This window comes from Pempheris klunzingeri, chromosome 23 (assembly GCF_042242105.1).
Source record: "Pempheris klunzingeri isolate RE-2024b chromosome 23, fPemKlu1.hap1, whole genome shotgun sequence".
In the NCBI taxonomy this organism is placed as follows: domain Eukaryota; kingdom Metazoa; phylum Chordata; class Actinopteri; order Acropomatiformes; family Pempheridae; genus Pempheris; species Pempheris klunzingeri.
In genome coordinates, this window is record NC_092034.1 from 7,959,815 (window position 1) to 7,973,863 (window position 14,049).

General features: G+C 41.9%; 2 protein-coding genes across 2 annotated transcripts; one reads left to right on the forward strand and one right to left on the reverse strand.

Annotated features, from left to right (window-relative positions):
* Positions 1–990: 990 nt before the first annotated feature.
* Positions 991–7,485, reverse strand: ponzr1 (plac8 onzin related protein 1). Its single transcript, XM_070854724.1, has 4 exons — positions 7,371–7,485; positions 5,438–5,581; positions 3,382–3,527; positions 991–1,634 (listed from the first exon to the last, which is right to left on the reverse strand). The coding sequence occupies exons 2-4, from the start codon at positions 5,577–5,579 to the stop codon at positions 1,497–1,499; spliced, it is 426 nt and encodes a 141-aa protein (XP_070710825.1). The 5' UTR covers positions 5,580–5,581; positions 7,371–7,485; the 3' UTR covers positions 991–1,496.
* A 2,392-nt stretch (positions 7,486–9,877) lies between these two features.
* LOC139222613 (odorant receptor 131-2) lies at positions 9,878–13,801 on the forward strand. Its single transcript, XM_070854433.1, has 2 exons — positions 9,878–10,945; positions 13,178–13,801. The coding sequence occupies exons 1-2, from the start codon at positions 9,999–10,001 to the stop codon at positions 13,314–13,316; spliced, it is 1,086 nt and encodes a 361-aa protein (XP_070710534.1). The 5' UTR covers positions 9,878–9,998; the 3' UTR covers positions 13,317–13,801.
* Positions 13,802–14,049: the final 248 nt, after the last annotated feature.

Below are 14,049 nucleotides of genomic sequence, written 5' to 3' on the forward strand. Positions count from 1 at the left end.
CATATTGTTATTAAAGGTGTATGTAAGGAAACAGGAAACAGCGTCAGGAACAAGGGCAAGATAGCTGAAAACATTTGGTGAATACAGCATGTGGTGCACTGGAGAAGAGTAGTGCGACACATTTTAATATTGATGGACCTGAAGTTCACGCTGATCCAGCTCGCTGTGTGTGTGTGTGTGTGTGTGTGTGTGTGTGTGTGCTCTCTGTGAGAAATGACAGTATCTCCAAAACAACCAGGTTTGATCACAACTTGTGATCAATGTTCCTCTTTGTCAGTTCTCTTCTTGTTTCTTTTACTGGATTGACTGTTCCCCTTCAAATATTTCAACCTCTGGCCTGTAATGCATAGTTTCTCACTTATCTTAAAGACACGATATGCTACCGATTTTAGAAAGTTTGTCACATTTGTTGAAATTCACCCGAACCCTAACACCCCAACAGCAATCAATAAATTAAATGGCTTTACAAAAAAATAGAAAAAATCTATTATCTGTGGGTGCCACAGATCTGTAACAAGTCCCTCCAACCATTTTCTTCAGCCCAAATAAAATGATTGGACGGCCAACCTGCCTCTCTACCCACCTACCCGCCTTATACGATTGTGGTATTTAACAGGGTTGCTTATTTGTGAAAGTGAAAGCTGAGTGGTGTGTGGTTGTGTACAGAACGAATGAGAAGCCCAGAGGAGACATGGTCCATCGTCTAGCAGTAACGTTAGTCAGGCTGCTGTGGGGGAGTAGCTTTGGAGGGAAGTCTGAAGGGAGGGAGGGGGTGGGATATTTTTGTTTGAATACTTTAAAGCTAGTATGCTTATTTTTCCAGTGTTACAAACCCTGTGTTTCTGTCCCAAGCGGACATAATTGAGAAACAGTTTTGTTATCTGTCCTGTGGTGTGAATTTAAAAAACAGTTATGCTGAAATGTTTTCACTTTCTATTTTTCAAAAACTTTCCCCAGCTTTCACACCATGAGAAAAAAACAGAAGTGAGAAACTGTAAAACATTTTTTTTTATCGACAGAAAAGGAACTGAGCTGGAGAGTTTTAGCTGGTTGACAGAACAGTGGGATTTTTCTGTGCTGCAGATATTTCACACCCACGTGAGGAATCACATTGCCAGAGGAACTTATTAACTGAAAAAACATGATTTTATTGGCCAGAGTGATGGTCAGAAAGAACTATAGCATCCAATCAATTAAAACAAAACATCTGGCTTTAACAGTGAAGCTGAACAGCAAGATCATTTCTACAAAAACAGGATTGTTGGCATGACAAAAGGCAAATTACTGCAATAAAACACACAGAAGCAAACTGCTAAAAGTTGGTGTACGTGTGATGCTGTCCTGCAAAAGCACACAGGTGGAGTCGTAGGCTACATATGTTGTCTTCCACCACATCACAGCGCAAACAGAACTAACCTTTTCTTGTATGTATTGATCCCTTGAACAAGGAGAAAAATAACAAAACAATATGGTAAAACGTGTCATATGTGCTCGTCCTATCCCCTGATGACCTGCTGGGTCACCACTGAGGTGGTGGCCTGATGGTTCTCCCTGATCTTCAGCTCTCGATTCATTTGGCACCAGGCGCACGTGTAACACCACATTATCTTGCAGCAGTCATCACAGAACGAGCCCTACGGGAGGAAGACGAGGGAGAAGGGGGAGGAAGAGATGAGGGGTAAGTGAATGAAACACTCAGTCTCAACACTGGTGTTCAGAGACCTTTTTACAAAGAATGTTTTCTGAAAACATTACAGTAAAACTTGGAGTCACCAGATTTGTTTTACATTTACATATTTGAATGAGCCTGGCTGCAGTCGAGTCAATCAAAGCAGTATTAAATAAATGAATTCTGTGCACAGCAAAGAAGCTGCAATCACAACAGACAGAGAACCACTTTAGCGTTAATTTGGAGTATTCTTTGTTTCCGACTGAGTCCAATATTCAGTCTCCTTTTAGCTCAGCTTTGGTCTCCATACCTGATGAAAATACATCTCTGACTGATCACCGTCACGTGATAAATCTCAGTGGGTTTGTCACTGCAACCAACACCAGCTGCACGTTCCTCTGCTGGTGTGGTCAGTCCTCAACAGTACATCATAGTCACAGATTATTTGAATGTTTCCATTTCCCCTTTTCTCTTTGAAAGCAACTCAAAGTAATGTTGCATTGACTCAAACGTGCATTTGTCTGTTTTCTGTTAACCAGAGCAGTAAATACAGAAGTAAGCTGGTGATCTGTGAACTCATCAGAAGATGTCAGATGTCCTCAGGTGCTGAAACGTTGTTGTGCAATTTAAGGATACTAGAGTACTTAAAAACTGCGCGCTGAACAGTACGGCTACCTTCACAAACGAAAGAAAGGTTGAAACTCCTCATGAGGCTGTCCTGTCCTACGTGCTCAGGAAAATATCATCTTCTCCCACGGTTGATCGTCATACGTGGAATATAATGAAATATTGTGGCACAATAATGTAGTGCGTCACTGGTAGGCTAATCATTGGAGATTAATTTTTCTTCTTTTATCTTGGCGAGCAGGAATATCACGACCAGAGGGCTTCAGAGCAGGGCTGGATGAACCACTGGTTAAAATGGTATTTGTGTGAAACCATGACGACTTTGTTGTTTGTGTAGCTTTAGAAATGTTCAAAGTGTAGTGCCCTGAGCACACAGCAGCCATTGTGCACATTGTGTGTTATTAAAAGCAGGAGTGGCCTGATAAAAACTAGTGACACAAAGAAAATACAGATCACTCTGCAAATATCATCTCCCAGTCAAACAAAGTCTGTCCGACAACCTCAGATGTACATAATATTTGTTGATTCTCTCTTAAATCATTGTGACAAGTGACAACCTTGAGTACATTCCTACATTCTTGAGCTGATATAGAAACTTAAGGCTTCCCAGGTCTGCTAAACACAGTGGACTGGGGGTTCTCAGTGCTCGGCTTAAATTGAGCAGAAACCGAGCATCTGCTATTTTAATTTGCCCCTACTCTTTGGAATAGTTTATGTCTCACTAAAAGATAATCCCGTTCAATTCATCTTGTAAGTTTTGCTTTGAAAAAGGGTTATATTAGTACATGTTTCCTTACTTATTTCTCGACTATGACATGATCAAAATGACACCGATTGGCTGTGCAGTATTTAGGGAGAGAAAAATCCAAACATTTGCCCCAAAGGGAAGCACAACTGGAGTATTTGTTAGTGGATGTCCTTTACAGGAACTTAGTTATTGAGTTTCGTGTTGCGAAACTCAGCTCGAGATATTAAACTACCACACTTTTTGTCATGTTCCTTAGAATAAAAACCAGCTGACACTTTCATCGTGCACCCATTCCCCCTCGTGTATATGCCCCCACCCCCCTCCAAGCCAGCCTTACGGGGATGCCGTTGCGCTCTCTGATGGAGGAGCGGAGTAGGCAGGACACCACACAGCAGACGTCCAGGAGAGGCATGCAGAGGCACCAGCCGTGGTTAGAAGATGTCTGACACTGCATGCAGGGGAAGCACCAAAGAGCACAGCAACCTTTAGGGCAAAGGAGTAAAAATTAACAAAGGATACATGAACTCTGACTTCATTAAAACTTAATATCAAAGTTAATGTTGAGATACATGTCAAACTTGTTTTAGGTGGCCTCTTCGAGTACAGCTGAATACTGTATTGAAAATTTCATAGTAATATTTCCAAGAATCCAGCGACTGACCTTCCTGTTCAACTCGAGTTTAAGGAGGAACTTCAGCAGTTTCACAAGACAGTTTTTTGGTCATGTAGAGGACCACTAATCCAGTCAATCCTGTCAAAGACTAATGTAAGTCACGTCTGAGAGTTGGAGGTGGGGCACAGTGAAGTACATATATATTATTTAGTACAGCAGATATATACAATATATCTTTATGTCCTGCATGTATATACATTCAATCCATGCAGTAAATAACAAATTATGATCAAATTGATTACCGTGGTTTTAGTGATCATGGTGAATAACAACAAAAGATATGTAAACCTCTGGATTGATGATGCATTAATCCTAAATATTTTTTCCTTTACAGATGCCCGATACAGATATTGCTGCATTTTCATCTTTCCCATAAACAGCACTGTGCATTACTGTCTTGTCTTCGACTGATGTTCAATCTTAGTGTCTTTTTAGAGGAATATCAGTGGCCGATAAAAATGTGAACCCAAAAACAAAGCCTGCCTCTAATTCATCCCCGAGTAATGTCTGCAGGTACTCCTTACAGATTAACAGATTACAGATTAGGTCTTTGGTGCAGTTGAGCAGCATGCATTTTGAAAGACATAGGCGTGCTGTTGGTTGAATCGTGGGAAATGCAGTAGTCAGAGTTTCAGAGTTTGGACAATATAAGGAACTAAACGTCAGGACATCTGTCCCTTCGGGACGATGTGCGGTTGACTGACGAAAAATGTGAAAACTACAGCTCTCCCCTCTCTGTCCTAAACCCCTCCAACAAGACAAGCACTTCATTACGCACTGGAAAATTAAGTTAGCAGCTTCAACCAATTGTTATTGATCTGAATGCTACAATACTGTATAGCAGCAGTTATATGAGAATTACTGTCCAGTTTTCTTTGCAAACTAGTAAAACTGTAAAGCCCTTTGAGATGATATACTGTGATTTGAGGTTCTAACGCTAGCTAGCTACATATGAACTTGAATTAGCTACAGTCACAAGCCTTTGGCTGTGGTTAGCAGGAGACTAAAATATTAGAAACATTTACCATAGTCACTCACTGCCTGCTTTCATGGTAACTCTACATTTACAACATGTGGATGTATTAGAAGAGGTCTGAAGAAATGTTACATGCATGACATAAGCTAACAAAGCACTATAATGCATTGGGATATTACAGGAAAGTTACGTTTATTGCGAAGTTCTCTTCATCACTAAAGCGCTTCGCCGATATTGTCGGCCTCTTTTAGACTCTCAGTTTGATAAGTTTATCTTCCTTCGTTTGGGTTGCTTTGCAGTGTAGACGCGTGTTGTCAAAGCTGGAATAGCATTTTTTTCTGCGGGATGTGCACACGTAACTGTGTTTGTGGAACAGCCAATAGGAATGCTCCCTCTCTAAGAGGACCTGTGATTGGCCATAGTCTCCTGTGTCTAGATTTACTTAAGCCTGAAAACAGAGCCTGAGGAGGTGCAGACGTCTAGTTTTCTCTCAGACCACTTGAATTACAACATGCTGAAAGGTTAATAAATAAACTACCTACCGCAGTTTTAATTAATTAACCTGTAGTCCACTTATAAACGTCAAGATATCAAACTGAGCGGTCACTGGATTACTGTGCGTCACTGTGACACAGGAATCTAAATGTAGCCACTACTACGAATGATTTTCCATCAATTGTGGAAGATTTCAGTGCATACAGGAGTCTGTAATGAATGTTTGTTAGGTTTGTTGGGCTGACTTACAGGTGCCCATATCACTGCAGCAATCGCAGAGGCCGGTGCTCCAAGTCCCAGGACTTTGGGTGGTGTGGGTCACTGTCACCACCTGGACTGGTTGCTGCTGAACAGCCAAGACTGGATAGAGAGACTGCTGCGGGACGGCCATGGCTGGAGGGTACGACACAGAAAGAGAGATGGCTTATGATCAAGTCTTTTCTATGATCAAGTCTTTTCTGTGCTTCATTTAGCCAGGAAGATGGCAAAAGACTGGTTTGAAGCTATCCTGTCCAAGGTGTACTGTACTGTAAGTTGTATCTTTAGGGTGTTTTCTAGTTCATGTAAGCTACAACGAAGACCTTGAGTTGTGCGCACACAACTAACTACACCTCTGTGTTCAGAGTAGCTGTGAATGTGCTGATATTAAAGTTATCTCTGTGATCGGCTTGTGCAATGCCTTCCCCCGCATTTCAAGCAGTGCATGCTGGGACAGATTACAACACCACAAGACTGCTTACTCTATGTCCATTAACAGTCAGATGTGATTTATATGTGCAAAGTTTGCTGAAAAAAAAAAAAGCATCTCTCTTTGAAAAGAGGAGTGTGGGCAGCCCTGACCTCAACCTCATCACCCACACCACATTACTGCCTTCAGCGATACATTTTGTGGCCAAATGGAAGGGAAAACCCTGCAGCCTGTACTAAGTGATCATTAATAACTCATCTAAACCGGAAAGATTGGACACTTTTATGACATTAACATCCATGACGATACAGAACAGGACTGCTGCTTTACCATCATAGCTTTCACATGGTTTCCCTTTTATGTCTGTGTGTATTTACCGTCAATGTGGACAATGTGACTTTATCGGTCTGGTTTCTAACTTGTTGGATTAGTCAATAACACACTTTCTTGTATGGTTTACATCCATATCACCTTCCCCTAATGCTAAGATGGCCATGTTGTGTATTTATATATTTTAAAATACTTTAAAACCTGTTAGTAAGCTAACAAAGCCTGTATCTAACACCACAAACACCAATATATGTTAAATAAGACAGCAGCCTATGCATACACTTGGATAGTCCTGGAATATAGTTAAATAACACAATTTAAATGTATTTTTTCAAGTGCACAAATAGGAGGAATAGTGCACTTAAATTCAGCTGTTACAACCTTAAGTACACTTGCTAATGTTAGCTTAGCTGTGTTTTCATGGCTCACACACAGCATCTAAAACCACCTAAGGACATGTCCATGTGACGCAGAAACTTAGTTTATTTTATAAATAATTTATTCTCTGAAGCCCAACAGCACTTTCTGTCTCCTGATAACTTTCTCAAACTTTTATTTTATCACTTAAAAATCGCATGAAGATCTAGCTAACTTGCTAACACTGGAGCCAACACTGCTAGCTTACTAGCTATTCAAAAGTTACACAAATTAATAAGCTAACGCTACTTGTAAGTTATTTTTAACAATGTTTGTATCATATACTTGCTTTTTAAAAACATATTTCCTCATCTTATTTCCTCATATATTACACCCAACCTTAAGTAATTGGCTTAAAAGCCATTATCTGGCTAATTTAATTGTTTTATTCGTGTTAATTATTCACATTTAAGGTGAAAACAATAACTGATTAAAAAGAATAATTGCGTCTAAACGTATTGAAGTTTAATTGCCATGGTATGGGAGACAGGTGTAGCCTCTTTTCCAGTTAAAACTGTAAATATAACTTCAGCTAAAAGTCAAATAAATTCACATTTATTAGTATAAAAAGATTAAACGCGCCATTTTGTTTCGTGATAATCTCCTTGAACGGATTATATCTGCGATTACATCCACAGATGAATACTCTCTCAAATTTATCACAAGTTCATCAGCATCAGCTAAAGACTGCTAATCTAAAGACTGCTTATTGTTCTTTTCAGGCTAAAACACGTAAGTTTTTCTTACCTTGTGTGCAGTTCGGTGGGCTGAGCACAAAGAGTGTCTGATGATCCAGCTGCCTCCAGAGGTCTGAACAAGAGGGTGTGGACTCACACACACACACAGCAGCAGGAAACAGACTCCAACACCTCCTCAGTAACACAACAAAACACTAACTCTGCAGAGAAATCACTTTGCATCAGTATGCAAATAAATTATTTGCATGGAGTGAACGTATTTTCAGTTTAAAACATACCATTCCTTTGGACCACAGTGCCTACCTGTATCTGAGCATCACATACAAGCTGTGCCAGCTCTGACCTGTTTACATTGGCACCGAAATTCAAAGCAACAGGTTAGACAGAAAAAATAGAATAAAATAAGGGGGCACTAGTGCGCACAAACACTAAATGAAGGCATGGAAGGTTAAATTGTGGCTACAAACGATTAAAGGCAATAAAACAATTAAAATCAGTAGACCTAGTTCACTACAAACTACTTCCTGTGTGAAACTGTCTGGAGGGATGCTGCGTTCAGGATCTCAACATGATATAGTGTGTTTAAATAATCTGTCATTGAAATAATAAATTAAAGTCTTTAATTAGCTTTAATAAGTTTCATTATTTGTGCACTGTAGGCTACATCTTTTTTTTTTTTTTACATACATACACATGCTGTACTAATACCATAATACTATAACTACTATAACAAGAGGAAATGAATGAAACCTGTTATACATTTAATTCTGCCTCCGCGTCATGAAGTGCCTCGGCCTACAGCATGCTCTCGTATGATCTCTAAAGTAAAGGCATTTTGCACACGCAGTCAAAAAGATGATAAATGAATTGAACAAATATGAAGCTGAGGGCACATGAGGACAGGAGACTATCACCAGGAGGATTGTGGGGAGGCAAAACAAACAGGGCGGGGAACAGAAACCAGATACTTGAGCCATGCTAGCGACCCTGTGAGGATGTGGTGGTGATAACACAGGAAAAATAAGACTGATAGGGGAAAATAGAGTACATGTAGCAGGTTTACTGTGTTCTGACCCAGGGGCTGAGCTAATTTGCCACATTTGGTGGGAGAAATTACACCATTTATTATTAGAAGAAGCCTATAACATCAAATAATCACAACGATAATCTGAGTGGTATGTGTTTTTTTAATTGTATGCTGAGCTGAAAGTAACCACATTTCATATATTTCACATGTTTTGTACTGTATCATCACAATCATGCCATGTTAAATGTATATATACCTTTTTATAAATAGTTTCACAAGTGATATTGTACTAAGACCTAAAAGCATTTCATTTGGTTTGGGAGGATACCAAACACACACACACACACACAGTAGTGTATACACACCCATCCACCATCTACCATAGATATCAGTGTAGTCACACTACACACTATAAAAGAAGTTTCAGATTTCACTGTTTACTTTATCTTCTCTAACTGGGGACAGGAAACCATCCTGACCCCGAGCAGACGGTTTATCAGACAGGATGAGCGAAAAAACATCAGTGTGGGAGTGCAGAGACTTTAACGTTTAACTCCCACTGGAAAGTCAATAGAAGTCCATCATCATTAAAACATCTTTTAAAGATCCCATATTATGCTAAATGCACTTTTTAATGTCTTTTCAGCACCAAGTGTCCTTGGTGTGTCTACAGATCCTCAAACAACGAGAAAAGGCCGTCCTCTCTCTCCTCTCTCTACCTGCTCCATCTGTCACTAAAAGTGTGTGAAAACACGCCGTTTAGATTTGGCTCCCCTTATGATGTCATAAGGGGGGGATCTGTTGGATCATGTGACCCCCTCCAAGCCTTCAGCAGGCCGACTGTCTCCACCCAACGATGACCTGAATCCACCTCACTGTCCGCCATTGGTTTTTTCTCTCCTCACTAGCGCCAGCTCCTGGTAACACAAAGATGTCGAAGGCGAGAGCGAAGCATCAGATTGTTCTTTTCTTCTAAAACGGAGCACGAAGACAGAGGCTGAAAACGGCTGCAGCAGTCATGTCTGCTGTGAGGAAAAATAACATGTTTTTTGAACATTAAACCATGTAAACCTGTTCGAGTAAGACCTCCATAAGGCAAGTGTGAACTTGAAAACGACCAGAATATGGCACCTTTAAAGGTGCTACAACAAAAAGGCCACACCAGATCTCCAGAAAAGCTGCACTTTTCATCGCATTTAATCCCCAGATTGGGGACATACTGTCTGTATGGTATTTTGGGAGGGTGGGGGGCTTTGCCAAGGGACCTAAATCAAACGATCCAGTTCTGTTCTGTGTACAGAGATCATTGCATGCTGTCATACAGAGGAGCAACAGCGCCTCTGACTGTCCGGCTGTGGAGCTCACAGGACCTGTTGCTCCTCACAGCAGAAGGTGGCAGCAGAGTGAAACAAATGAGAGCCATCAGACATGATGTTGGTGCTCTGTGGGTTAGTTTAGGGCGCTGGGACAGAGAGAGAGGGAGAGCTGTGGACCTCACTGAGTCAGTCTTCAGTGAGACAGCGGTGAGAGAGGATCATGCAGCGGACAAACTTTCTATCCCATCCTCTCCACTGCTACCATCCTCATCATCCTCCCTCTCATCATCATCATCATCATCATCATCCTGTTAATCCAACCGGTTGAGGAATAATGTCAGCAAACAACAGCACGGACTCAACGCAGATGGGCTACACCTGCGTGCGTTTTTACGTCTCCACCGTGTCCTTCACGGTGCTGCTCTTCTTCAACCTCATCATCAACTGGACCATAGTGCGCGTCCAGGCGCTGCGCAGTCACGCCCGCTTCGTGCTGGTTTTCCACCTGTTGGTGTCCGCCCTGGTTTACCTGGGGATGAGCAGCGTCTTCTACTACCAGATCCACCTGGACGCACGCCCGGGCCGCTCCGCCTGCCAGGCCATGATCACGGTTCTGATCAGCAGCGCCTCCAACACCCTCCTGACGCTCACGGTGATGGCTTTGGACCGCTACTGCGCCGTGTGCCACCCGATGCGCTACACCTCCACCTTCACCGCGGAGCGCTGGCCCTGGCTGCTGGGCGCGCTCACCTGGTTCGTGGCTTTGGCGATCCCCCTCAGTCTGCTCCACCAGCCCGACCCCCACAACTTAGAGGTTCCCTACCGCGGGGAGTGCGGGCCGGAGCAGCTGAAGAAAGGCGAGCTGCAGAAGGTGGTGTTTATAGGTCTGTGCACGCTGCTCATCCTATACAGCTACGTGAGGATACTGATGGAGGGGCGGCGGTTAGGGGTGCTGAACCGGCGCAACCGGGCCGGCTGCAGGACCATCGCCCTGCACGGCAGCCAGCTGGCGGTTTACCTCCTCCCCAACTTTGTGAGCTTCGTGCTGACGGTTTTGTACAAACGGGGACTCATTCAGAGAGGAACCAAGGAGCTGTCAGCCGTGGTCGTCTTTGCGTTCTTCAGCTTGGCGCAGTGCGTCGCGCCGGTAATTTACGGTTTGCGCAAAGAGGAACTAGTGGAGCAGCTGTGCCACAGGTTCCCCTGCTGCTCCAGATACCTGAAGAGCGTCCTCGGCTGGACTGTGCGCGTCAACTGGGCTCACAGCCACCACAAGACACGGTATGGCCCGGATGAGTGCATCCATTTGCATGTTTGTTTTTCTCTCTCCACATCTACACAGAAATGGTGGTAACCGCTCTCTCATTAGGCGGGTGAGTCACTGATCTGTAAAACAAGCTGACGAGTTTCTCTTCTTTCTAATTAGTCATCAAGTGTGCAGCTGCACAAAGTCACTCATTAATTAAGAGGATCCCAGACTTCAGTGTCTGGCCTCATAACAGGCCATCAGCCAAAGTTAGTAAGTCATCTCCAATATGTTAATTAGTAATGAATAATAGATTTTCACAATTAATCAAGGTTTCAGCCATAAATGTTGATGAATAATTAATAACGCAGCACGTCCTGGAGGTCAGAGGTCAGAACTAAAAAGACAAGAGTCCTGATGGAAGAGGATAAACTGACAGCAGTCAGAGACATTTTTAAGTTACTTATTAACCACCAATAAAGCCATTGCAACCTATCAAATCACTGAGTTTCAAAACACATGCTGCCTTACTTTGCAGAGTTTTGTATGTGGAGATTTGCATGTGTAGAAATATCAGTGGAAAAATGTATTCACTGAAAGGACTGAATGAACACAGTGTGGAAAATACGACAGACAAACCAGATCGAGTTCCAACAAACGGGTGTCATACATGGTTTTTTCTCTCCAGCTATAAATAAATAGATGATAGAGTAGCTACCATCTATTCTAGAGCAGATAACAGATAACATCTGAGATTAGTGTTCCAAATTGGGCTGATCACTGTAATGATCTTTTATGAACAGGCCAATAGGAAGGCAAGAAGATCACTGTCAGCTGGTCCTTTCTTATAAAGAAGATAGTGATGAAACAGAGGGAGGAGAGTGTAACTTAGGTTAATAGGCCAAACCTTGAACAAATAATAATCTATGTCAACTGAATAACATTAGTTGTCCAGTTAAGAAACATTCAAACTAGAACAGGTCATTTTAAACCCCTAACCCAACAGCATCTGCGATCGAAAACATGGTTTATAGAAGCAGTTTGAATAATAGTCAAGACAAATACATTTTTAAATTCATTGAAATAAACTGTACAGCCATTTAAAGATCATAGATAGCTAGATAGATAATTATTCAGGTATCTAGTAGTTCACATTCTAAAATGTGTAACGTTTATGTGTAACAAGACTGGAAACAGGAGGAAGGTAACTCTAAAGGGAAATCTACCAGCACCTCTGAAGCTCCAGACTTCACACATTATAACTTTGTTTGTTTAATCCTTACAAAAACCAGAGTAAAAAAGTATATCTGTGGATTTATGGGAGGTTATATGCTGGGAGCAGTCCTGATGTCTCTGCTAGTCACCTAGCATTTCCCCCCTGGATGGATTAAACACACAAGATATGTAATATGTGATGTGCGGCGGTATACATTATTCCTCTTGTTACATGGCTTTGTACTAAAGAAATCATCGACTTGACAAAAAAATACTCACTTAAAACCATTTTTGTCAAGTAATCAACAAAGCTGTGTAATATAGAGCTAATTCACAAGCTTTACAGGTGATCCTTGGTGGATTTTGTTTCCTTCCTACAGAGTCAGGCTAACTGTTCTCCATGTGCTTCCACTGTTCATGCTAATCTACGCTAACCATGTGCATACTGTAGAGGTTTTATTTGTCTTTACAGTGCAGCCGTTTACCTTAACTAAACTTTTCCACACAAGTAGGTCTCCTTAGAGCTTGTGTCCCATATTCACTACTACCTTACCTAAGTATGTATTTATCAGATAGCAGACAATGTACTTCAGCTAATCAGACGGGAAACCCTGAACTCAAATAGTACTTTTTTTAGTACATGGTGCCTCTCATTGGAAAGGCACTGCCTTAATCCTTTCCTATACTTAAACTAATGAATATAAGATAACCAAACTGATGTGACCACTTTTAAAAAAAAAAGAAAAGAGAGAGACGCTGAATCCAATGGCTAAAATGAAGAAGTGAATTCTTTTAAGAAAGGTGATTAATAGCAAAATAAGGTTGCTGGACTGATTTGCATAAGATCACGATGACTACTACGACTAAATTAGTCATTAGAATGGCCATTTGTTGCATGATTGAAGGAGTAAACCACAGCTGTTCATAAAATACTTCCCTTTTAAGTGTTTGGGAATTTTAGTGTTAGACATTTCACCACACCACTAAAACAGTGCTCACTGCTGAACCCGTCGTGTTACTTTAAGTTTTTCTTACTCTCTTTTTCCCCTCAGGGAGCGAACACTGACAGCTCAGACCATCATCTCCCTAGAGGTCTCGCAAGTCCACAAGGAGGAGGAGACGAGCCCAATGTCGGTCAGGAGCTCCTCACATGACTTAAACTCATGTCAAGGTGATGCGGACAATGCCTGATGGGAAAAAGCAGAACAATGCCACAGGAAAATTTGAATAAGTGGCTGCAGCTCAGGCCTGAGAGGAACTGAAGGAACCGTCTTGGTCATAATAACCCAGACATATAAGGTTTCTTCCTCACCAGAGAGCTTTAGGACCTGGATGTGCGCCATTGTGACACCCGCACTGGATGACATGTTCATATGCTGCTCTGCTTTGGTCGGAGGGGAGCGCACACTGGAGCTCCTGAGTGGCCGGAGACAGTGTGGTTTCAAAAAAAAAGTGGGCAACTCTCATATTGTAAACTTGCCTGGCTGGTCCGGAGATTAAAGTCTCATGTCTAAGAGTCAGCAAACCCACTTCTCTGACCTCTGGGCTACAAACAAGGTGGCACCATTTTGGACTGAAACAACTGGGATGGAGGATATACTTATCATCAATAAGCATATCATCTGGCTGTCTTGTCCATGTGTTCTTAACTTGGATATTAAAAATGTAACAATTAATGGCCTTCATCCATTTGAATGCTCCCTTGGAATCAAGAAAGGGGAAATCACACACGCTTTGCTCTCTTGCTGAGAATTAGATGAGAAGATCGATGCTGCCTTTATATGTTAGTCAAATATTAGGCACGGGGGCGGATGGATGCCCAAAGGGGAAAAAAGAAATGATACTAAAAAAAAATTGGATCTATCCCATGTAAGATCGCAGTCTGGGCACATGAAAGCCCAAAGTCACCACTTTAGTTCAGAGA

Excerpts from the sequence above, each read along its gene's own strand:
- ponzr1 (XM_070854724.1), bottom strand. The coding sequence starts at position 5,579 with ATGGCCGTCCCGCAGCAGTCTCTCTATCCAGTCTTGGCTGTTCAGCAG. Across the intron at positions 3,528-5,437 it reads CTGCAGTGATATGGGCACCT|GTTGCTGTGCTCTTTGGTGC; the intron begins GTAAGTCAGCCC and ends TTTGCCCTAAAG. Across the intron at positions 1,635-3,381 it reads GAGAGCGCAACGGCATCCCC|GGCTCGTTCTGTGATGACTG; the intron begins GTAAGGCTGGCT and ends TTCCTCCCGTAG.
- LOC139222613 (XM_070854433.1), top strand. The coding sequence starts at position 9,999 with ATGTCAGCAAACAACAGCACGGACTCAACGCAGATGGGCTACACCTGC. Across the intron at positions 10,946-13,177 it reads CACAGCCACCACAAGACACG|GGAGCGAACACTGACAGCTC; the intron begins GTATGGCCCGGA and ends TTTTCCCCTCAG.